The sequence below is a fragment of the Ctenocephalides felis genome, unplaced genomic scaffold, assembly GCF_003426905.1.
Source record: "Ctenocephalides felis isolate EL2017-DRISC unplaced genomic scaffold, ASM342690v1 CF-g0.4_SCAFFOLD_00845, whole genome shotgun sequence".
In the NCBI taxonomy this organism is placed as follows: domain Eukaryota; kingdom Metazoa; phylum Arthropoda; class Insecta; order Siphonaptera; family Pulicidae; genus Ctenocephalides; species Ctenocephalides felis.
Window position 1 is genome coordinate 51,879,566 of NW_020536999.1, and position 25,926 is coordinate 51,905,491.

The 25,926-nt window shown below is 28.2% G+C and overlaps 1 protein-coding gene across 1 annotated transcript in view; it reads right to left on the minus strand.

Annotated features, from left to right (window-relative positions):
* The window catches only part of LOC113363865 (cytochrome P450 4C1-like), a gene marked incomplete at its 5' end in the record, with an annotated part of 201,304 nt that overhangs the window by 42,650 nt on the left and 132,728 nt on the right, over positions 1-25,926 (minus strand). Inside the window, 2 exon segments of the mRNA XM_026606351.1 lie at positions 22,170-22,341; positions 22,427-22,495. Of these exon segments, the coding sequence (XP_026462136.1) occupies positions 22,170-22,341; positions 22,427-22,495 (241 nt within the window).

Sequence of the window (25,926 nt, forward strand, 5' to 3'; positions counted from 1 at the left end):
ATGAAAATTTTTGCATATCTTCACGTTTTGTAGGTTTCTGAACCATTTTAGCATACTTCAGAAAAAATGGATGTATGTGTGCATGTGTGTGTATGTATGTATGTAAGGATACAATTTTTCGTCCACGTTTTTTGGGCGGACGCATCAACCTATTTAATTGGTTCAGAAAACATTCGATTCCTATTGATAGGGAGATGTGCTGATTAGTTTTTGACAAAGGCATGTCCAGCCGTTACGCGGATACGAAGCAAAGAGTGCAGAAGATAAAAATTGAGGTTTTGAGAGATCCGATTTGAATGATCCAAAAAACATTCGATTTGTAATGATTGGGAGTACTTGTGATTAGTTTTCGGCAAAGGCAGATCCAGTCGTTTTGGAGATACCGAACTAATTGTGCAATATTGATAGTTTTTAAGGAGAACTAAGCTTTCGATTTGAATGATCCATACAATTGATTTTTTGTTTCAAATAAACTTATAATTTTTTGCATTGTTTTTTTAAATAGAATTATAGTTAGAAAATACAAAATTCTAAAGTAGACAACAGTAAAAAGTTTCACAATTACACTTGTTTAACAACACATCAGAATATCTTTTGATTAATGTAATCTTAATATGTCAGAAATCCTTTGCTTAATAGAATTTTAGATTGAAAATAATAAACAATACGAAAATAGCGAAAATGTAATATTATCTTGATCTAAATATAGTGAATAAATTATAAAAACACAACCTACATTTATATCATATATAGCAATTAACTGAAGTTAATTAAAATAAATGGCAATAAACAAGGAATTTTTTTATTAAAACATAAATAATGATAAAAAAATAAAAATATAAATCGAGTCAATTGCTAAAAATATACTTATACATGAAATATTCTGACATGGAAAATTTTATCTATTTTTGTCAGCCAGTACAAAGACTTATGTAAATAAGTTCAATGAAAATAATGCAAGATGAAGAACGATAACATCTTATATAAATAGCGAGATCTAAAAATACTATGTTTAGCTTACAGCATAAAGAACTAAAAATAGATACTAAAATAAACTGGTTAGCAAAAAATGTGATAAAAACATAAATGGTAAAATCGATGTATTTTGAGTTTCTTTTACTAATCTAAAATTAATGTAGTAGGAATTTGCTTTTAACATTGCTATTTCATAAATTTTTTAGAAAAAATTGTAAACTAAAAAACATTGAAAATTTCATATTGTTTAAATTAATATTGATTTTAAATTAGATGATTTACTGATAATTTATGTCGTCTATCATTTAATTTGTGTAATTAAATATTCGTATTAGCTCAAATTGTAAAACTTTTTATATAAATTAGCTATATGAGAGAAAGTTTCATCAATTTAACAAAAAATCATGAAACAAGGTTAGGAAAACTTGAACTTGAATTTATAAATTAGATATTATTTAATAAGTTATTCTCTCTGTGTGCAAACGCCAAATGGTAGTTTTCTTAAAATAAACATTGCAAAATTTTTTATAGAAAACGTTATTAAGTATTCTTAATATTTTCAAGTGATAGCCCTTACAGGACGTTGCTGCATCAAAAAGAATAATATGAAATTAGATGAATTCTATTAATAAAATATATCAAATACAGATTGATCAACATTCATCTAAATCATCATTGATTCATCTAAAAATTAAGTCAATCAATCAATATAAAGAAGAAGTTTGAAAATCACAAACCACAAGACTAAGCTCTACGACTTGTTAAAAATTGAAAATATAAAAATTATAATGAAGAAGAACCTTAGATACCACCAATAAATAGAAGAAGATAGAACTATAGATAGAAAAAACTTTAAGTTAAATAACAACCAAAATATTGCAAGTCTAGTTTTTCACTGAGTACTCCCAAGACAATAGTCCAAATTTCTGTCTATAATGATATGTGAAATTTCAAATCAAGTATTTACTAAAATCTCGAATTCCCCACATATGTTTATTAGTAGAGTTACCATCTACAATTTATCCAAGAGAACAATCAATATATCAAACCGCGTGAAATATCTCTAAGTCGCACCGAGGAAGAACATAAGACTTCATGAAGTTCCAAAAGGAATTCAGGAGTTTGAAACATCCGCCACTTTTGAATAATGGGAAATATTTTCCTGAGAGATTTTCTTGCGCATTATTCAATGAGCATTTTTAAGTCAATTTATGGTGCTCTATAAGAGGACATGTAATTACGAATATAAATAATCTTGAGCTACTTTATTAGTACTAATTTGAAATAAAATTATTGTTTCGCACTATTACTAAGATGCTTTATAAAGTTTTATTAAACTAAGTCATTTCCATTTTGTATTTTTGAAATAAAATTTTGGGTTGATTTATCCATTTTTATATGATAATTTTAAAAAAAATTCTATAACAATGTTATTAGTTAAAACTGATTTAAATGGTACTGAGATTAAAAACATTTTAAAATTACATATGTATAAAACTAAATGAAAAAAATTAGATAAAAAATATAATAGTTTATTCAAATTGAATATTGAGTTTCAAAACTTGTTATTGTTTTTTCTCATAGTGATTTTAATCAAATTTAATTTAATCTAATTTGTTTTGATATTATTAAAAACTAATACACAATCAGTCAATAATTTATGATGCTTCATAAAAGAAACATAAATTATCTATAAGCAACTATATTTTGAATAATTTGAAATGGAATTAATATTTTTGATTAATAAAATACTCCATAAATAATTCATTACAATTAATTGAGATATTATTTTTAATACTATTTTTTTTAATGTTATTTAATCATTTTCTTTGATTTAACTGCACAATATCAATATAGTAAGCGACATTTCTAGTTAATATATTATTAGATTCATGCTATTAGTAGATATGTTGTTAATACAATTAAATCAAATAGTTAAAACTTATTTGAAAATTAATTATGAATAATGATGAAGGTGTAAGTGGCATTCTGGTGAATGAACAAGGTGCTATGTGAAGTAATAGACACAAATTTTGAACATATTTTTTCAAATTTTGATGAATTGTTATAATTAAACCACTTGTCGTGGGTCGCGTAAAATATTAGTACGCTTAGTATGAACATGATGTTTATCATTTAAAAAAAAAAAACAAGTTTTCCTTTTCAACTCTTAATTACTAAGAAGAGCCCGATTTTTACCAAAAACTACACAACGTCATTCCCAACAGATATCTTTCAAAGTGTTTTAGAATTTTTAAAATCCGTTCAAGATTCCACTCTAACACAGACTAAAAAATCACTTTTCTGCTAATTACAAAGAAATGACTAATTACTGAAAACGGCATTAAAAAATATAATCACCGCATAATAGTTATTGCGATACATCGAATGGCTTTTGAATTTTTGAAATCGGTCCTGACATTTACAAGAAAATGTATCAAAAAATCAGCTTACATACACATACATAAAATTTTTCCAAATTTAATCTCAATTGTTTAAGAATTCTTTAAAACATCAAGAATACACAAAAACAGCTGAAAACAAAAAAAAAATCGGACTTTTTGGAAAAACAAACTTCTGCTATGGAAAGTTGAAAACATTAGATTAAGACATACAAAAAATAATTTATTCTAATTGAATAATATTAATAATTAAATTAATTTAGTTCTCAGCATTTATTAAAATTAGTATAGTTTTTGCTCATTAGCTTTAACCTAATTTGTTATAATATCATTTTATAGGTTTATAAACATTTTTAGGAGAAAAATGTTAATATATTCCTGATACGTTAATTTTTTGCACTGATAAAAATTGTTAGAATATTCCATTTTTTCAAGAGAGCTTGAATTACGTTTTTCAATCATTTTTGTAAAACCGTAGCTTTATATATGAAAAAATGCTTAGAAAAGTGTTTAGAAAATTTTAAATAAATATAAAAAAATTAGGTAGAATTGCCACATTCCTTAGAGACCGGCATTATAAATTTTTTCTAATTTGAATAAACGATATAATTTAATTAATACTTCATGTAATATCAATAAATAAATAAAGCTTTCTCAATTCAGAAAAATAGCCAAGAGCGATTTATTATTTTGAAATAAAAAATCCAAGCTTTAATAATATTACTCCTATTCGTCCGGTATGATCATTTATATTAAATGTAACGATATTTGGTATGCGATTATCGTAAATGTAAAACAAACTCATTATTAGCTTCCTGGGCCACTTTTGGATGATCCCAAAAAGCTTTAAATGTATCAGATTGGCTACGAAAATCCTGCACACATCCGCATGAATAAACAGTTCGCTGGCGCTTACCTTTCGGGAATTATCTCCGTTCGCCTTCAAATAATTTTCAATAATCAAACCGACCGGCGCGTCGCTCTATAAAACAAATTATACAAATAGCCTGTTCTGGTTCTCAGAGGCAAAGAGATGGTTTTATCCTCCCGTCGGGTCGCGATCAATATTCAGGCCCGGCTCTTGCTAAGGATTCTGCGGATGCCGCATATTAAGCCGGAGCTATAGCCGTCAGCTATAAATTAAACAGAAAACCTGGCCGGTAACGAGGCGTCCCGGAGCGCCTTTCCAACGTTTCGAACGCGCCCCCATCTACGATCGGCGAAAAACAGAAAATTCGCGCGCTACCGAACGCGGCTAACCTGATTATAACCGGAGGACATGTGGAAGATTTACTCAATATGATTTACTAACAAGAAAATGATAAACATCAAAAATCTTTATACTTCAATTGCTATATGTACTTCAATAAAAACAAAAATTCACTTACATAATTAAACTTTAGTAAAAAAAAAATAGCAAATTCTGAACAATCATATTCAATTTGATTTTAAATAAACATCTTGAAGTTCTCTCTTGAAGCAAACCGGGTTTTAAATAGTATTTTTACTTAAAAAAGCGGTTGTAGCTGGTTTCGAATTCTAAAAATTAGCAAATAGTGAACGATGAAGTTTGGTTTTTAAATAAACATATTGAAGTTCTTTTTCGAAACAAACCGATTTTAGAATAGTATTTTTAACAGAAAACCGGTTCAAACCGGTTTCGAGTTTTTAACACAAAAATTTAACAGAAAATTTCGAGCGAATAAAAGTAGAGTTTGACTGAATTATTTATTATTACGGTTCAATTTTATTGTTAAGATTTTTTATGTTAATTGAGTAGAACAAAAAAAATATATAATTGATCAGGATTATAAAACTTTAAAAGCAATTAATTATTTGTTGTTTATGCATAATTGTTACATATAAACTTGTAATTATATACATTTACATATAAACTTGTACTATAATTTTGCAGTAGTGAAATGAAGGACGACTATTGATTTGCACCGCTGTTTTTTCATCAATCTGGTAGATTTGGCAACTTGTCATTTTCAATTTTTAAAGTGACCGATTATTCATAACCGAAACCGATTATTCATAAAACGAATAACCAGTAATTTCTGCTAAATACCGATTTTTTAATCGATAGTCTTCTCATGGACCGGTTTAAACCAGATTTTGAAGAACCGATTATTAAAAGCTGACGAACCTTGGCATCTTCATTATCATTTAGTAATTTTCGAACACAATTTGATTATTCAAGAATATTGTTTTATCAATTTGCCAGCAAAAGGAACCCATTCTCAAATCAATTTTCAATTACAATATATACAAGAATTAATTATGATAAGCTTTGTAATACTGTCCTATCGAGATTGATATTTTTGAAAGAAGTATAAACATACTCATATTTTTTGTTATATTTATTTTGAAAAATATGATGGTGAGATAAAATATTAATAGTATTTTTTATTATATATTAAAACACCTTTATTAAAACACCAGGATTAAAAAAATGACTTTAAAAATGCAAAGTCTGAAAATTGGTGAATGTTTGTAACACTTTCTTTTTCAATCTTGCCCTGGCAGACTTTTGGCGTAGTTGCCTGGCAAGTGACGGCTTTTGAAATTGTCTTTTATCTATCTATTATAGTGTGTCTTTATGTATTAATTCAACATTTGTTTTGGTAATTAAGATGGAAAACTTAGATTTTTGAGAAACTATAAATTTTTGACAAAAATTTACTTTTTTTTGAAAAAAAAAAGACTTTTTGAAGAAAAGTGTATTTTGAAATAGTTTGGAAATTCTGAACTTTTTTTTCGAAGCAATCGTACTACTTTAACTGCATAGAGACAAAATATCGAAGCGCGTAAGCGCCGCGCCGCCGTCTAACGGATAAGCATTGGTACGGAACCCATAGGAATGTAAACAAAATCATTTATACTCATTGTTAAAATCTCTATAAAATATCTGATAATTTGATGTGCATATGTCTAATGATCATTTTTGACCGCCAGATGGCTTTTTTGTTACTCTTTTTACTAGATCTCCGACACCACTAGACCTGCCTTCATGAAAATGATCAGTTCTTCATCTTGTTAATATAAGTAAGATGTTTTTTGAATTAGTTCTCTTAAAAACTGAGTTACCGTTTTTGGCACTTTTTGCCCCATATCTTCGGAACGGCTAAACCTGCCTTCGCCAAAAACTAATCAGCACGTCTCCTTATCAATACAAATCGAATGTTTTTGAATTATTCAAATCGCTTCATCCGTGTTCCCGAAATCGTCGACAAAAATTTGTATCCGAACACACATACACACGCACACACATACACACACACACACCTCTGAAACGTAAAGATATATAAAAATTTTCATTTTCGATTTTTTTGCGAGTACTATAACTTACCCTACGGGAAGTTAAAAAGAAATTTGATTTTTATATATAATTATTAATATTTTTTTATTTTGACAATAAATCATATTCTATTTTGAAGAAAATATTCATTATAAAAGCAAATATGTTTCTTCTGTATTTTTATTACCTTTACTTTTAATTAACGATTTTATAAATTAAAAAAATGCCAATAAAGATTTCAAAATAGAGTTTTTTTCACCAGCTACCCTGTTATAAGTTGATTAGGAACGGTGGAGTGTGAATGAACTGACGTCGGATGTGAACGCAGACATTTCTCAAAAGCCGGAAATACATCTCAAACTATTACCCAACCGATGAATTATAATTGTATAATTTCTTAATAATACCATAGATAAAATTATTTCTTGAGCAGAAGAATATTTTTGATATATATTTAGTAGTTAATTTGATACTAATATATTAAAATAGCTGTATGGCATCGTGCTGGAACTTCCCGTACCGAAAAGAAATGTTCGAGGAATATTGAATGTTTTCAAATAGATTATTATAAATAAATACTGTAACATTGTCTAATACTTATAAGAATTATATAAACTGAATTGCAAAGTTGAAATTATTTGTAAAAAATATTAGAACTTTAGTCAGAATTTAGTTTAGTTCTATTAGATCTATCAAAAACTGCCATTTTTTGCACATTTAGATCTGTATCTTCAAAATGGCTAAACCTGCCTTTGGTAAAAGCTTTGCCTAATCACCTCTTCTCCCAATCATTACAAATGGATTATTTTTCAGATAATTCAAATCGAATACTCCGTTCTCTCAAAAACTCGATTTGTATTTTCTGCACTCTTTGCTCCGTATCTCCGTAACGGCTGGACCTGTTTTTACCAAAAAGTCAGCACATCTCATAGGAATCGAATGTTATGTGAACCATTCAAATCGGTTGATCCGTGCGCCCGAAAACGTGGACGAAAAAATGCGGACTTACAAGACACGCTCACATCAATTTTTCAAGTTTTAAATGAATTCAAGTTTTTAGAAAAATGATTGCATTATGTAAAATATACCTATTAAAATCAATATTTCGATATTTCGAAACTACAAATTGGATAGATCGATAGTAGTAGTAATTTGTACGTATATTCAGCTCCAGATTCCACAAAGTATTAAAACTAGTTTTATTAGCAGAAAATATAAAATTTCTATCTCTTGTGTAAATACATAGACTTTATTAGTTTTACACACATTCATAGAGATTATCAAAAAGTAAACTGGAAGAGATAAGCTACTTAAAAATAATAAACTCGCGCTTATATAGTTCGCAGCTAAAAATAAGTTCTGGATGATGTAGTATTCTTCGTCAAATCAAGAAAAAAAAAATTATCAAAATGTAATAATTTTATAGATAAAAATAACTAACATTAAAAATATCCATGATACATAGAAGGAATTTGCATTTACTTCCGACTTAAGCATAGAACAAAATTAGTTTTACGCCGAATGCGAATTTAATATATCTTAAGAATTATTTTATGGAAATACTTGCTAGAGAAAATTGATTCTTGCATCAAACTTTAAAATAGATAAACTTGTTATATAATAAAGTTTATTGATAAATCTTGCTTTTATCTTTATATCGAATCTTAAGAAGCACTCACTATATAAATTTAGATAATATGATTCGTTTTGATGGACAAGTATAAAAAGCATATAAATCTATCAAATAATAAACCTTTTGAATCATAAAAATGTTTTATTTGAGAAAGTTTTACTAAAAAAAACTTTTATGAAAATGATATTATTAATTCATAAGAAAGCCGTAACCAATAATAATAAATATAATATAATGATCAAATTAAAAAATTAGACGAAAGCTGTTCAAAAATTTATGAGTACTACAAGTAATTTATTTTGAATTCTCATAGATTGACGAATTTGTAAGAAGTTGTATCTACTCAAAATTTGTACATTTTATTTATTGAAAAATAGATTCAAAATATTCAAGCTGTGTTTAATAATCTTCAAAATAATTATTTACATATTATTTTAACAAATGTTGAATTTAGTTGAAAATAAATCTCAGTATTTTTGATATTCAACCATAAATAAGAGTAAAGTTAATTGATAAAAACTGTATATATGTTGTATATTGATACAGTGCATAATTTGTTTTGAATAAAAATTATAAATTGACAAATATACAATAAATTGTATACACATCTTATAAACCTTCATACTAAATTTAAAATAATTTTTTTGCTAAAGGTAATTTTCCGTCTGGACTCTCGTCATCAGTAACATCAAAGAATTGAAAATGCTATACAGATGTTACACTTTAATTTTCAATTTCACGCAAAACTTCTTAGACAATTAAGAATGGGATGCAAGATTTGGATTGCTTTACAAGTACATAATTTTATCGTCTCAAGTGAAAATAAATTCTCCATCATATCACATTAGTTCCCCAAAAGCAGAAGGTATTTTTGGACGGTAGACACTTGACTTAAGAGGATTATTTGGGCATATACTCGGAATGGCTAGAGGAAAATGATTTTATAAATATAAATAGATCAGATTCAAAGCTGAATTCATGGGTTTGAAATCACATAAAAGTTATGTTTTTTCAGTTTGCATAGTAATTGATCTATCTTAAAGGTGAAAAAAATATAAAATTAGATTTTTGGACGATTACAATAACTTACCCTACGGGAAGTTAATAATTGAATTATTTGTTTGAATATTTATGTAAAACCCGTTTTGTTGAATGCAATAGAAAATGTTAACTTTCTGTAGTATAAATTCAACGGCGGAGAACTTACATAAAATTTCCAAATACATAATAAGATTATATGCTCACTAACTGCAATGTAATATAAAATGCTTATACAAGCAATTAATTACTTAAGATCACATTTTGTGGTATTATTATTTTAATATGCACAATAGTAATTTCATTAAGAAATTTTAAACTATTTGATCAATTATCAAATAATAATGACGGCTGAAAAAGGTATTAATTGAATTTTGCATTAATATTAGTCTATCCTAAAATAATATTTGGGACTGATAACTAAACCTTCTCCCTATATTTACTCAAAGACAATTAGCATCGATTATAAACACTTGAGAAGTTACTGTTTTTGCCTATAAAGAGATAGAAAATGTTGCACAAATATACTGTCAAAAATATGTAATTCTAAAATTAATTTTAGGCCTACAAAATTAACACTGTATAATGGATAAATAACTATTGTATTTAATAGAATTATATCCAGTTATTTATTGCTACTTAGAATAAAAAAAATCAAAATTAAACTATTGAAATTAGATTAAAATGCTATGTAAATAAGTTATTTATCAAAAAAAAACTTAAATTTGTAAATATGACATTATAGTCAATATAATAAAAAATAAAAGAGAGAATAATTAACAAATTACTCGAGTTAAAATATATTATATAACAGCCCATAAACAAAACTTTAAATTTATATAAATAATGATACAGAATAAATAAAATGTGAAAAACTAATAAACAATGATTCAAATAATGAATGATATGAATAAAAAATATAGGTATAATAATTATGTTCAACGAATAAAACTGCATAGGAATGTATAAAATTTGGAAAATATATAAAGCCATAAATATAGAAAAATGCGATATTCCAAACAATTATACAAAATAATATTATATTCAAGTAATCACTGAAATTGTTCATTAAATGATCTTTCCAATAATTCGATAGATGAGTAGTATATTAGAATAGGTAGAGGAGACTGGGTACGGTAGTGACAGTCGCCATAAAAGCTAAACAATACTGATTTTGAGATAGGGTCCAAAGTGAGAAAACAGAAGTATGATAGTTGGAACAAGTTTCCTATTATTGCTTTCAGTCAGTGCCTTTCATTAACCACATCTGTAGACTGCATTGCTTTTGAAGAATCATATAAAGTAAGTTCATGTTCGGATTCTTTTAATCATAAATGCATACAAATACATCACCTTCTTTTCTATTTTGCAGTAACTTGTACATTAGTAGTTATTTTTATCAGCATTTAGTTTTTGCTTAGATAATTTATCTCAGTCATAATAATGATTTATTTTAAAAATGTGCGTTGAGTACAAATCCAACTTAACTAAGACAAAATACTAAAGAGGAAAAAAAAGAAAAATGCATTATAAGAAATAAAGATTTCACAAAGAATTCTTGTTTAAAAAATATGTTTGTTATACATTGTTCTATTTTATTTATAGGCTGTGCCTAAATATTAATGTTGTGTTATGTTACATATTGTTACATTTTATTGTTATTAACGACGGTTTAAAAATCATTATAAATCATTATTAATATTTATTTATTTATATGACTGTCACTACTGACCGCAAATGCTGTCACAACCGTCCCATTGGATGTTATCACTAATTCATCGAATTTAAGAACAGTATTTTACTATTTCTACATAGACAAATGTTCAAATTAGCACTTAATTTGCTTTTCTCCAAGCTAACTGGTAAATTAACAAAATTATGGCTGATCAAAAAAAAGTGGCGCAACCGTAGTCTCTTCAGTCTATTCCACATAACAATTATAAAAATTAAACTATATTATAAAATGACATTTCAAACACGAATACTAAATTATATTTTAATTACAACATTTTTCCATTGCAAGTAATTTTTCATTAAATATTAAGCTCATATTTTTCCATTAATTAAGTGGTCGAATATTCAAATTCATCGCAATGAATTTAATTTTAAATACGCATTTCATTTCGTACAAACAAACGACGTCCTACAATAATTAATTAATCGTGACCTCGCCCTCGCCCTGTGATGTCAGAATAATTATGCATTATTTAAAACCGCTACTTGTGGTAAATCGAAAAAGGGCCCGAATGAAGCGTCACGTACGTGGGACATTAAAAATTCATACGTAGGTGCCCCTTCTGGCAATTGTGACACATACAGATGCTCTCTGGGATATCGAAAAGCTTTGATTTTTCATTCTAATGGTAACAGAAAATAATTTAAAATTTATATGCCTAATATTGTTAGCACAGCCAAGCTTTTGTGTTAAATTTTGATAACTTAAATATGCATATTATTAGCCAGAAAGGACCATTTAAGAGGATTTTATAAAAACATTCCTAATGCTTTTGGTTACACAATATATAATTTAAACAGTTCTGCACTTTTGAAAGTTTGATGGAAATTCAAATAAAGACAATTCCTGTGAAATCACTTAAGAAAACATTTTGTACAACTGGGTAATTGATATGCATAACTAGTGCTGCATTGTGCCTTAAGGCATTGGTAAAATTTCCCTTGGTAACTGGATTACCATTTTTGGCACATCCTGCTTTGGCTCATCCTGCTTTGTCCAATAACTAATCAGCACGTTTCCTTCTTAATAAGAATCGAATGCTTTTTAAGTCATTCAAAGCGGTTGAACAGAATTCCCGAAATTTGTCTAAGATATCCCAAAATGTTCAGAAACCTTTTAAACGTAAAGATATATAAAAATAAAGCAGACTAACGATGCACAAACACAATACATATTTTAATAAATTGTATAAGCTATAGGGACCGATTATGCTTTTTAATAGATAAATGTTATGACAAAGCTATGTTACGTAGCGCTTCTAATATAAAATAGTACTAAATACTGTCACAATGCCATGAGGTTGCTGTGCAGCCTGGCGTTTTAGATAGAAAATGCACAAATATCAAAGAAAACAATGTTATAAATGCATCTTTGTGATGTGGAATGAGAACTTACGAGTGAAGTTGCATTTTATGTGTAAAACACCTAATCGCACAGACGATACATAGCATTTTAAAAGCTTTTACATAGTATCATTTTCTATCTATTTTACGGCAGAATCGGCTCCATAGTCTCGATATTCTTTTTAACATTATGTTGAAAACTGTTTAACATAATTGTTATTTATTTTTATATGTAATAGTATTTTAAAACTTTTACTTTATAAATAATATTTTTTAGAACTGTCCCAATATAGACGACAAGTATTCGGTAAAGGACTAAAAACGTTAGTAAAATACAAGCCATTTGACCATTGCCTTACTAAATGTCTATTTATTTATTTTTAAGACATATTGTAATTAATAGAGAGAAATAATAAAAAAGACCATTTCCAGTGATCAGTCGATGGTCTTATGTATTGAATTTGATGATTAAGCATGTTAAAACTAATCCAAATTGTTGGTAGTATAATTTTTTTAACTAACTGCTCTCTGTAGTTTTATATATTTCTATCAGAAACTAAATCCAAAGGTAGTCCTTTCCAAATTTGATGATTTTTCAACATTTTATGGCAATGCCCGTTTGGAACCTAATTTATTATCAATATCTTTAGTAAGAAATGCATATCACTACTGCTTGAACTCGGAACCTTGTGGTTGTAAGATTGAAGCTTTACCACTTGTGAAGTACTCTCTGAACTGTTTAACATCTTCTCAATCTATTGCTATTATATCTCAAAAACTAAATTAATTGATGCACGAACATATAAAGAAGACTGGTTTTAATTGAGGGATGTTCAGACATTTGACTATGAATAAAATAGGTACACTTGATATTTCATACTAAATCATAAAAAACATGCTCGCTTGAACATTTAAAAAAAATCCGTTTTATGACTGTGAAATTTACTCCACAATAATTCTGTATCTGAGTAGTTTATCTAATCAGATTTTTTGTACAAATATTTTATTAACTTATTCTTATGTATACTTTATTTTTTCTTAAATAGTGCTTTTTCACATGCAAAATTTGTTGAGATTTTCAACAATGCAAATGTAATTAACTTGACTTTACCAGATTCTAATTAAATAATTGAAATTGCAAAAAATGGTATGAAATATTTTGAATTATGTTGAATAATCTCTAATATATCTATTATTTCTCAATATCCATTTTACATCATTACTCGCTCTTCAAATAATATTTTCCTTACGAAAGCAAGTAGATATAAATATATATTTGCAACATTCCTTACGTTGTTTACCATCTCTAGTACCTAAAATTTAACAAATAAATTATGCGATTTTTTGTATATATTTATAAATTTCTGTATATATTAATAAATTTCATTATTAATAAATATTTACCATCTCTGGTATTTATAAACATAAAATATTTTTTATACGAAGAAGTTTTATAAAATAAACGAAAGTCATGAAATGTTGCACACAGTAACGAATATCGTGATCTAGGCACGTCTACGTTTGAATTAATTGCTCGTTCTAAAATCATTATTTCATCGTAAAGATAAAGTTGAAGATACTCTCAAAATTAATGTGCTCTTGATTGATTGATGAGTACTAGACGACGCCGGTTGATTCTAATTTTGTTGAAAACACGCCAGACTTTTGATGGCTACCTCTGCGCTACCAGAGCTCTCCACCGCAACGGAAGATTAATTATATTTATACACCGTACATATTTATGTAAGACTATTTATTTATTGATTATGATTGCCCGGTTTCGGTACAAGAAATTGAGTAGAAGTAAAATAATTTGTACGGAGATGATTAGGATAATTGATTGATATTGTTTTCAAACCAGAACTATATTTGCTCGGAATATATTATCATATTATGATAATGAGACTTGATTTAGAAAATCATGATATTATAACGATCGCTACATCGAATTAAAAAAATAAACTAGTGGGGTGTATGGCATAGTGCCTTAAGGCAAATTTCTGGAACTTTCCGCACCGTAATGAAAAATTAGAGGAATATCAAACGTTGTATTAATGAATACTGTAACTTATATATGTTTACAGAAAAGTAAATAAACAAAACTTTTTTAACTTATTTAAAATGAAGAACATTATCTAATATTTGTAAGACATAAACGGAATTGCAATTTATGAAATATAAACGGAATTGCAAAGTTAAAATTATTTATTTAAACTATATAATTCAGCTTCAGAACTTTAGCTAGAAAAAATTCAATTTAGAATTATTTTCGATATTCGCGAATTTTTTTTTTTTGAAAAAAAAACAATCAAAATTTTTTCCCCAAAATCAATCGTTTCGTCAACACAAGCAGAAAGTTTTTTGAATCATTCAAATAGGATGCTTAGTTCTTTCAAAAACTAGCATTTAGTTCTCATCTCTCATCTCCGAAAAAGCTGGATCTGCCTTTGCCAAAAACTAATCACCACTTCTTCACGTCATTACGAATATAATGTACAAATATAATATGATTCAATGCGACTTGTATGTTTTTCGAATGATTCAAATCGAATGCTCCATCTCTCAAAAACTTCTTTACTATTTTTTGCACTTTTTGCTCCGTATCTAATACTAATCAACTAATCAGCACATCTCTCTACCAATAGGAATCGAATGTTTTTTCGAATGTTTCAAATCGGTTGATCCGTGCGCTCGAAAACGTTAACGAAAAAATGCGGACACAAAACACACATACACATAAATTTTTTCTGAGGTATGCCAAAATATTTAGAAACCTCTAAAACGTGAAGAAAAATTTTCAATTTCTATTTTTGGCCCATTACTATAACCAACCCTAACGGGAAGTTAATTATACTCTGTTGTTAATAGATTTCTTTATTAGATATTTTGGAGATGGATTATTTAGTATTTTGAAATAACTATTGATACCACATAGTATTAAACAAATCTAAACTATAAATGTTTAGTAATTGTTAGCAGTATTTTATGTATTAGGTATTATAGAGATGGACAATTGTAATGGTTGGTAGCGTGCATCGGATTAAACATGATTAATTTTAATTCTGAATAACAATAGAACGCAATTAGTTTAATAATTAATTAGTATGTTACGATATCCAGCTGAATATGTGCAGAACTATTAATCTCTATTTATTTATTGGAAACTATTTCTTCCATTTATCGCGATCGAAAATTAGAAATAACACAGATAAATTGTATCAAGAAAATTGTATCAAGAAGATATCATAGTTAGGTGTAATAGAAATAATGTTTTGAATTATTTGAGTTATTTAGTTTCACCTTATAGTTGCTTATTTTATGAACATTGCTATGAGAGAAATAATTGACAACTAATTTCGATTCGAATGTATTTTATATGAAAAAATCATCTACCATCGTCAACTGAATCAACCGAATTATGAATTACAAGACATTTTCTTATTCTTTTCTTCTTTATACTGTTTGTTCATCATTTATAACTGGAATTTTATTGGCTCATTATTACGTTCGACATAATCTAGGGCAGACTTCCATCCATCGAACAACGGAGCTCAACGTTTGCTTTGATATTATTTGATTTATTTGTGTACCTTAGTCATTCTCAAGATCGGTGTATCAACCTAAATTTTCCGTCGAAAATATAGGCCTCCGAACAAAAACAATAGAAGCTTAAAATAATATATATATATATATATATATATATATATATATATATATATAGTAATACTGAATTAATTAGTTTTGATCATTCATGAATGAATTTGTAATTCATTAATGTTATGCAGAGCACAAGAAGAACGATTTCTAAAATTTATAAATTTATAATTCTTTTTCGATACTTTGGAAATAATGTTCCATTTTCAGGTCATCCATCAAAGGCATAGAATTTTTTAGAAAATATTTAAACTAGTTGGTTTGGTATTTTGGCTTGAGGCAAGTTACATAAACTTCCCGATGTTTAAATAATCAACTTAATCAATAAAAAATAAATTAGTTTATGAGTCATTAAAAGTATTCCGAGTGGATTTATTACACATAATTGAAAACGAACAAACACTTTGACTATGTGTATTTTCTAAAAGCAAATTTTCAAAAATCAATAATTTTTATAATTGAGCCAGTTTTTTGTAGGACTTTAATTGTGTAGTATGTAAGACCAAGTACTCTATAGTTATACCAAGTAAATCCTCTAATTTTAATTTTAACAAATGTCAAAAAAACTACTCATTTTCTCAAACTTTGATAAATTTTTAAAATTAAACTACATGTCCTAAGGCCGTAATATTTCAGTAAGTTCTATAAGACCATGATATATATCGCCAAAAAAGTTCGATAAAAATCGACTTACATTTTTTTTTCAACAGTTAATTACAAAAAAACGGCTCGGTAGATTTTCACCTAAAACTAATCAGTATCATTCCGAACTAATATCTTTCAAACAGTTTTTGATTTTTTAAAATCGATTCGGTAGTATGAGCTTAAATGTGGACGAAAAGTTTAACACTTTTTTTCAAATTACAAAGAAACGTCTCGGTCGATCATCGCACAAAACTGAGAAACGATAATCCCCATCGAGATACATCATGTGGTTTTTAAATTTCTGAAATCGGTTCAGGCAAATTCAGGTTTTGACAAATGCCAAGAAGACCATACTAATTTTTGCAAACTTTGAATAATTTTTAAAGCTAAACGAGTTGCCGTAGGGTTGTAGTATTTTAGTACGATTTATAAGACAGTGGTATCTACAGTCAAAAAAAAAATCGTAAAAATCGTGGAAAAAAACTAATCAGTATCTTTCCGAACCAATATCTTTCGAACAGTTTTTGAATTTTAAAATCGATTCAGAATTGCGGGCTAAAATGTGGACAATTATTTTTAGTTTTCTACTATTCACAAAGAAACGGCTTGGCCGATCTTCGCACAAAACTGAGAAACAATAGTCTTCATCGAGATACATCTAATAGCTTGAAATCGGTCCAGTCGTTTTTGAGAAAACGTCAATTTACGAAAAAAAATCTGTTCACATACGCACACACACATATAGTTCTTCCAAATTTGGTCTCATTCGATTCAGAATGTCTTGAAACGTCGAAAAAACATAAAATTAGCAATTTTCGATAAAAACATAAACATCTCCTTCTGGAGGTTAATAAGACACGTCTCTTTTCGTATCGCGAGTAGGATTTTCAGAAGCCATGGATATGCATTATTAAAACATCCTTAGTCTTTGCCTTGGCTTGGAATGCATTCAATTTTATTAAATAAAGGAGTCCTGAACTTTTTAATTCAGAATTCAAATACATTACTTCATTCCGCCCAATCGATTTTGTTTGAACAGCTCGAAGCGTGGTGAATAATTTAAAACATCTTTCATAACAGCAACAATGTATTAAAGTTCACAAGCAGCTTATATTTGAGGTAATGGATTCCCTGAGAGAAATCAAGAATAAAAGTGAATAATTTGAGAAGCTTTTAATTAATTTTAACTTTATTATTATATTAATTATTTTTTGTATTTATATATTCTGTTTATCATAGAATATCAAGCATTATAATAGGCAAGTTATTAACTTCCCGTATAGCTAGCTATAGTAATCTCAAAAAAATCGAAAATGAAAATTTTTACATATCTTTACGTTTCAAAGGCTTCTGAATATTTTGGCATTTCGGTGTGTGCATGTGTGCGTGCGTGTGCGTGCGTGTGCGTGTGTGCATGCGTGTGTGTGTGCGGATACAAATTTTCGTCGACGATTTTGGGAACACCGATCAACCGATTTGAATAATTAAAAAAACATTCTATTCGTATTGATAAGGAGACGTGCTGATTAGGTTTTGGCGTTCCAAAGATACGGGGCGTCTAGCCGTTCCAAAGATACGGGGCGAAAAGTGCCAAAAATGATAACTCAGTTTTTAAGAAAACGGAGCGTCCGATTTTAATAATTCAAAAAACATTGTACTTGTATTGACGAAATGAACATATCGTTTAATTTTTCAGATATTTTATAGAGATTGTAATATTGTGTACACATTTGTGCATTTTTTTTTTAGGTTCCGTACCAAGATTTTTAATTTTGAAGTTTATTTATATGGTTTCTCGACATTTTCGACAGTATGGAATAACCGATTTGTATAATTGAAAAATCGTTTAATAATAAATTAAGATTTTTGTTAATTTTTTAATAATACAGACAATGTTTTATTGTATACTTCATAAAGCAGAAGAAATCCGAAAACTACAAGTCCAATGATGCAGCAGTTTAATGTAATCATGACAAAAAGAAAATAATATAATCTTTTTGACTATTCTGCAGTAAATCTCAATTATAACTCTGAATTCTGATTAATACCCACTAACTCATTTCTAATGGAACCCATCTAAACTTAATATGTAATTAACTGTAAATAATGTAATTCGTAGTGCACTTTAGATTTACTTTTGAGAAATTATCAACTAATTAAATCCAAAGAGAATTAATTCTACAAATTACAAAAAAACTACAACTACAATTTCCAAAAAAATCGTGTATCGTACCAAAGCGTAACATAAAAATTATTTTCGTTTGATCAACGCAAAAGTAATATAAAAATATAATCCATTTCCATAACGAGTTCCCTCTTAAAATTCTGTAAACATACATCCAGCATGTTTGTTTTCTTGTTTGTCTGTTAACAAAGTGTGGATTTATCATCCCTTCAACAATTAGGTGTGTAATGAAAGCGCCGCCGTCGCAATTTCGCACATTTGCATAGCTTGATTGTCGAGATCACGGCCCGGAGCACCACTAATTTCCAAAGGTGATATGCGCGCAGGTAGATTGTAATTTCTGAATCTCATAAAGTCACCGCACGTAACGAATTTATTTAATCTAAGTTACACAAACAATTTTAACAGAGTGACGATGGAAATTGGTTTTATCAATCACTTTACCTGATTTTACGGTTCCAATTCGATGAGGTTCTCATTGTTATATACTAGAATCAAATTTAATGAAGCTATACAAATTATAAATGCATTTAGTTTATATTTATTAACTTCCTGTAGGGCAATCGTAGGATAGTAATCGACCAAAAATCCAAAATAATTTTTTTTGCTTATCTTAACGATTTGGAGGTTTCCGAACAATTTGGCATACCTAAAAAAATAGATGTGCATGTACATGGTTGTATGTAGTACGTATATAATGTATGGATACAATATTTAGTCGATGTTTTCGAGAGCACCGGTCAACCGATTTGAATTAATCAAAAACCATTCGATTCCTATTAATGAGACAATCTTCCTTCCTTCTATTTTGTCTATAAAATATGAATAAAAAAAGTTACAGATTTTATAATAATATATTTGATAACATTACGGAACGGGAAGTAATAGCAATTTACCGTAAGGCACGATGCCATACACCACTAGGTTTCAATTTAGATTAAAATTGTAATGAAAATGGCTGATACGTAAAAAATTAGTTTTAAAAACCCCAAATATGAGACATTTTTATGGTTTTATTATAAATCATAAAAGTTAAGAATTATTTACGATTATATATTCTATAAGATTCAAGACTTTCATTTATTCCCAAATTTAGATGAAATTAGATTAGATGAAATGTTTTACTCAACGATTACAAGAATACATCTATTTCAGTTATGAAACACTGTTTATTAACTTCCCGTAGGGTAAGTTATTGTAATCGTCCAAAAATCGAAATTGAAAATTTTTACATTTCTTCACGTTTTAAAGGTTTCTGAAAATTCTGGCGTACCTCAGAAATAATGGATGTGTGTGTATGAATGTGTGTATATGTATGTTTGGATACAATTTTTCGTCCACGTTTTCGGGCCCACGGATCAGCCGATTTGAATGGTTCAATCGGTTCGATTCCTATAGATAGGGAGATGTGCTGATTAGGCACAGACAGGTCCAGTCGTTTCGTAGATACGGAGCAAAGAGTGCAGAAAATAAAAAACGAATTTTTGAGAGAACAGAGCATCCGATGTGAATTATCTAAAAACATTCAATTCGTAGTGACGAGGAGAAGTGGTGATTAGATTTTGGCAAAGGCAGGTCCAGCCGTTTCAGAGATACCAAGCTAAATGTGCAAAAAATGGCAGTTTTTGAGAGAACGAAGCATCTGACTTGAATAATTCAAAAAACTTTCCGCTTGTTTTGACAAAACAATTGCTTTTGGAAATAAAAAATATTTCAAATTCAAATGTACTAGTTTCGATAATAGATGTGAGCTTTTAGCTAAAGTATTTGTAAAAAAAATTAATTGCAACACTAGATAATACATCTTGACTATGATTAATAGAAGTAGATCTAGGAAATTTGTTACAAATCGTAAAACCAAATTGTTTCTAATCCTCTTACCCTTTTTATTCAAGTCTTATTATGTGTTACTGTATTCAACTTTTGTATTATATTGGCTAAATGATGATAAACATCGAGTGTCAAAACTGGTATAATTAAGTAATCATACATATTTAATTATTATTTTAAATTTCAAGTTTTAACCATTATATTACGACAATGTTTCAAAATATATATATTAGCAAACGGAATATAGCTTTGGGGAACGGGACGCAAATCCAACATCGCCATAATACAAAGATTTCAAAACAAGATTTTGGAAGAAATTATAAACGCACCCAAGTATGTCCCAAATTGGTTGGTTCACACAGATTTGAGCATTAACACTGTTAAGGAAAAAATTGAAAAGTTCTGTCTGAGATACAAGGATAAAATACAGAACCACCCTAACATCATGGCCAAAAACTTAATAAAAACCATGGCATTGAACGGCTCAGAAGAAAACGGCCCCTTTTTGACATTCTTTAGAAATCCTATAATAAGTACAATAACTTGTAGTCTCAATTAAATATTTTCACAACAGGACTACATCTATAAGCTAAACATATCCAACATCGAATCGGGCACCAATAGGTGACCTTTCGACATTTTTCCTTTATTTATTAAACCATCAAAATTAATGAATGTTGTATAAAAACGACATATTGTAATTCACAAATGTAAATAAAGAATATATATATATATTGACAAAATATATATTGTAGGGCGTATATTGTCATTATTATTATATTGTAATATATCATAATATTAGCTATTATATTATAATATAACGTTACCATAAGTTTAATATAAATTAAGGTTGCATGTATTTATTATATAAAACAGAGTAGAGTCATTTTTTATTTATATTAAAGCATGGATATTTTATATTGATCAATTAGCTCGGTTGTTATTAATGAAGACTATAGTAATTAACAGTTGGTTAACAATATATATATGATAAAAAACCTAACCAAAATATTACTTTTAAAAAGAGTTCTTATTTAGATTCAAATTCAAATATAAATCGGTGAAAAATTCCGGATCAATCGTGTATGAAAAACGTTTTTCATTTAGTAAAGGACAACGAAACCTACATAATGTTGCAGGTCTTCACATGTTGAAAAATAAAATCAGTATTGTGATATTCATCTTGAATAGTTGAGGACAGTGTTGGATATTGAAAGTAAATATTGAGTTATAATGAACCAATTTTTGTGAAGAAATTTTTCAAAAAAAATCTCCGAAACGTTCGTAGTTTTATAATATAAAAAAGTAAAAAAAAAATCATATAATAGAATATAAAATCAACAAAATAGTGATATATTGAAGGTATAAATCAACTCCCTCAGCATGTAAACAAAGAAACCCCAGAGCAAATAAATAAATTTCACTTACCAACTTTAACATCTTCAGTAATCTCTCTGCTAATTCCAGGCACTGGGGGATACAGACGCATGCTTTCCTTTATGACCATTTCCAAGTATCGCAGTTGGGACAACTCTCGAGTGGTGATCAGTTCATCAGTCACGGGACCGAGAACTTCGTCCAGTTCTTCATGAACTTTTTTCTGTAGGAAAATAATTATACCAATATAAGTCATTATCCTATTGCTATTAAACCAGTGCAGTTTACCAGGATATTTGCATTATTACCTGTACATCAGGATGTAATCCTAATACGTGCAATGTCCAACAGATACCTGAAGTCGTCGTGTCATGACCCTAGAATAAATGAATTAAGCATTGAGGAAATCTTATTATTATTAAATTAATCCATAAATAAATAAAAAATAAAAACCGTAGTTATCAAAGATTTTAAAAAAGTTATTACACGTTATTTGTTGTCTTACAAGAAATTGATTAAAATTAAGGGATTGAGAATAAGGATATCTATACAGCATATTTAAGTTATGTAGCCTTGCTAATTTACATCAACTGCCAGATTTACTTCTTATGACATTTTATATCTGAATTATACAAGAAATTAGTCTTAGTACAAGAAATAGTCTTAGTACAATTTATTTACAATTACAAGCCTTTAGAGTAGAAAACATAGAGATAATAAAATCATCGAATTTTCTTTATGTAACCCATTTAAATATTGGAATTTATCGATAGCAACTTGCCTGTAAGCCACACCGCTCGGAATTCGAAGTTGCGATATATGGGAAAAAAACTAAGAATTTTGAGACCTTTCTAACGATGTATAATACTTTATATGTTTTCTTTACAGAAATATCGAATCGTGAGGAGTGTTGCTCTAACCTAACCGCACTTTGCATTTTGACAAGTTAACATGTACACATATTGCTCTATACTATCTAAACCGTAAAAGATACGAAAAAAACGAAAAAAAACGATTTTCCTGAAATTTTACGATAGCAACACACCGTTCGGAATTCGAAGTTGCGATATATGGGAAAAATACTAAGAATTTTGATACCTTTCTAACGATGTATAATACTTTATATATTTTTTTTACAGAAATATCTAAACAGTAATATCACTAGAACCTATAGAACCACTATATGGACCACCAGTTACTTGTACCTACATACATATCTTATCAACAATGGTAACAAAAATCTAATTTGAATTATTTTAATATGGATATAATTATAAAATAGCTAATGATAAAAACTTCGACATCGAAACCATCAATGATCAATATAATAATAATCATCAATACAATAATAATTATTTTTACTTGAAGAAACAATGATTTGACCAAGTAGTATCGAAAAACTTGGAGCCGATTTTAAATAACATAAACTTTATAAATATATTTTATTGCAAATTGTACTAAATAGTTTTTTATGAAGATTCATTTACAATTGTTATTGAGAAATCATTATTTCAAGGCATTCACTTAGAAGCAAAGTAATTTTGAATATTCAAATACCATTCAATTAATATAGATTGAAAATTATAATTACTACTCAGATAGTTGTTCATGTTCGTCATCTTCAAGCTTATAAATGTGTCTATATATATATATATATGTATATATAAGAACATTTTCAAATTTATTTGCTCCCAAAGGTCGCAAATGCTTTCAAATTAATAAAAAATGAATCTCAAATAGTTTCAGCTCTTAATATTAACATTTAGATAGAGCGCACTCCAATTAAAAGTTTCTTATATTTGTTATTAACATAAGTCATTAAGAAAATTCTTGGACCATCTGTGATAGTATTCGTAAACTCAAATATTATGACACATAAGAATATTTATTAACCACTTAACCTCTAATTAAATCATATTCATCATGGAATCAAAGATTAATTTTGCAGCAAAATCGTTATTTAATTGGTGATATTTGAAACTCAAATTATTATCTTGATTTCATGATGAATAAATATTATAGAACAGCCCACATGGATTTAATGTGCAATTTTAGTCAAACACATATACTCGTATATGAACATGAACATACATATAACAAAGTTAGCTATAAATTGAAAATTGATTAATTACTTTCAATTAATAGTGAATAGTGATCGAATATTTTCCGAATTATTCAAATCGGTTGATCCATGTTCTCAAAAACGTCGGCAAAAATTGTATCCGCACATACATACTCACTACAAAAATACATGCATACACACACATTCATTTTTGTCTAAGGTATGCCATATTGTTCAGAAACCTTTGCAACGTACAGATGTAAAAAAAAAACATTTTTCTTTGGGAACTCATCTTTCGAGAAGTTTAATAAAAATATAATTTTATAGCTTCTGCAATAAGATACTTTCAGAAGCTACAGTGTGTATTTGTAACTTGCATTGTAATCATTTGCCAAAAGAAAATTGAATGCGTTCAATTAATTAAACAAAAACTAAAAATAAATAGACTTGAAACAAAAATTAGAGAAATGTTTTACAATATTGTGACCAACTTTTATTAGCAGCTAACAAAAGTTTTAAATACAGGAGAATGGATAAGATTGGGCCAGGTTGCGGTAGTGACAGTCTTCATAACAGCTAAACCATACTGTTTATGAGATATGGTTCAAAGAGAGAAAGATGAAGTATGTTTGTTTGAACATGTTTCCATCATTACATTGAGTCAGCACCCTTCATTAACGATATTATTAGAAAAGAATGTTATAAAAATCAGTAAGTTACGAAAATTTATATTTTGGATTTAAATGATAACTCTAAACTATCATATCTTTATATAAAATAGTTTAGTATTATTTCTTTACTATTTCTATATAATCGTCACATTCAATATGTTACTTGAAAAAGTATTCAGTTTCGCACACTATCTGCCGTTGACATGGAATTGAAATTCGCACACTCCGAAGATATCGAAGTTTCAGCAAGCGAAATGTTATTGTGTCAGCCCATGGCTTTTGTAAAGGCGTTCGACATTCTCACCTTCGGTTTTTGCTCCTTTTATATTTCCCACTATGTCCATAGAGCCTTCTGGTGATGTTAGCATAACTCAGCTTTTCAAAAACGTTCTGTTCGACACGTCCGCATAATATTTTACATGAAATACCTAAACCAGATCGAAAGCCGGTTTCTCACAGACACGCGCCCACCATAGGTATAATGGACTATTTCCATACTGTGCATATAATGGACATATGTTTAATGTGAAAATTGTGTTATGTATGTACTGGGGCGACACAATGTGACGTTGGAATAAAATACATTGAAAGGTTATCGTAAATCGACACAAGGGGTGCTTTATGTCTAGAGAACGTAACGTGCTACTACATAGACCAAATGCAAGAAACATACTACAGTTATTTTCAAATTTTGTTTTATAATAAAAAAATTAAGAATTTTATAAAAAAATCTCAGCATTTTGTGAGCTTATATAAGGTAGGTTGACTTCGATCATTTTTATTTTAAACCATATCACAACAAATAATATATATCAATCCAACAAGTATCTGACTATGTTCAGTAAAATCCCAACGAATTAATAATTGTAGAAATGTGCTTTGTTTATTAAAAATTTTGTTTTTTGTTGATGTTTTTTAAAAATTTGTAACCTGGTCCTTTTTGCTCCATAGGCGGGATAGTTAGAGAAGGTCAGAGAGCAAACAGGTCCAATATCTTATTTTGATTTTGAAGGAATTTTACAAAATACTAGCTAAATTATTTAGCCAATGCAAAATATAATGGGTGCATTTTTTA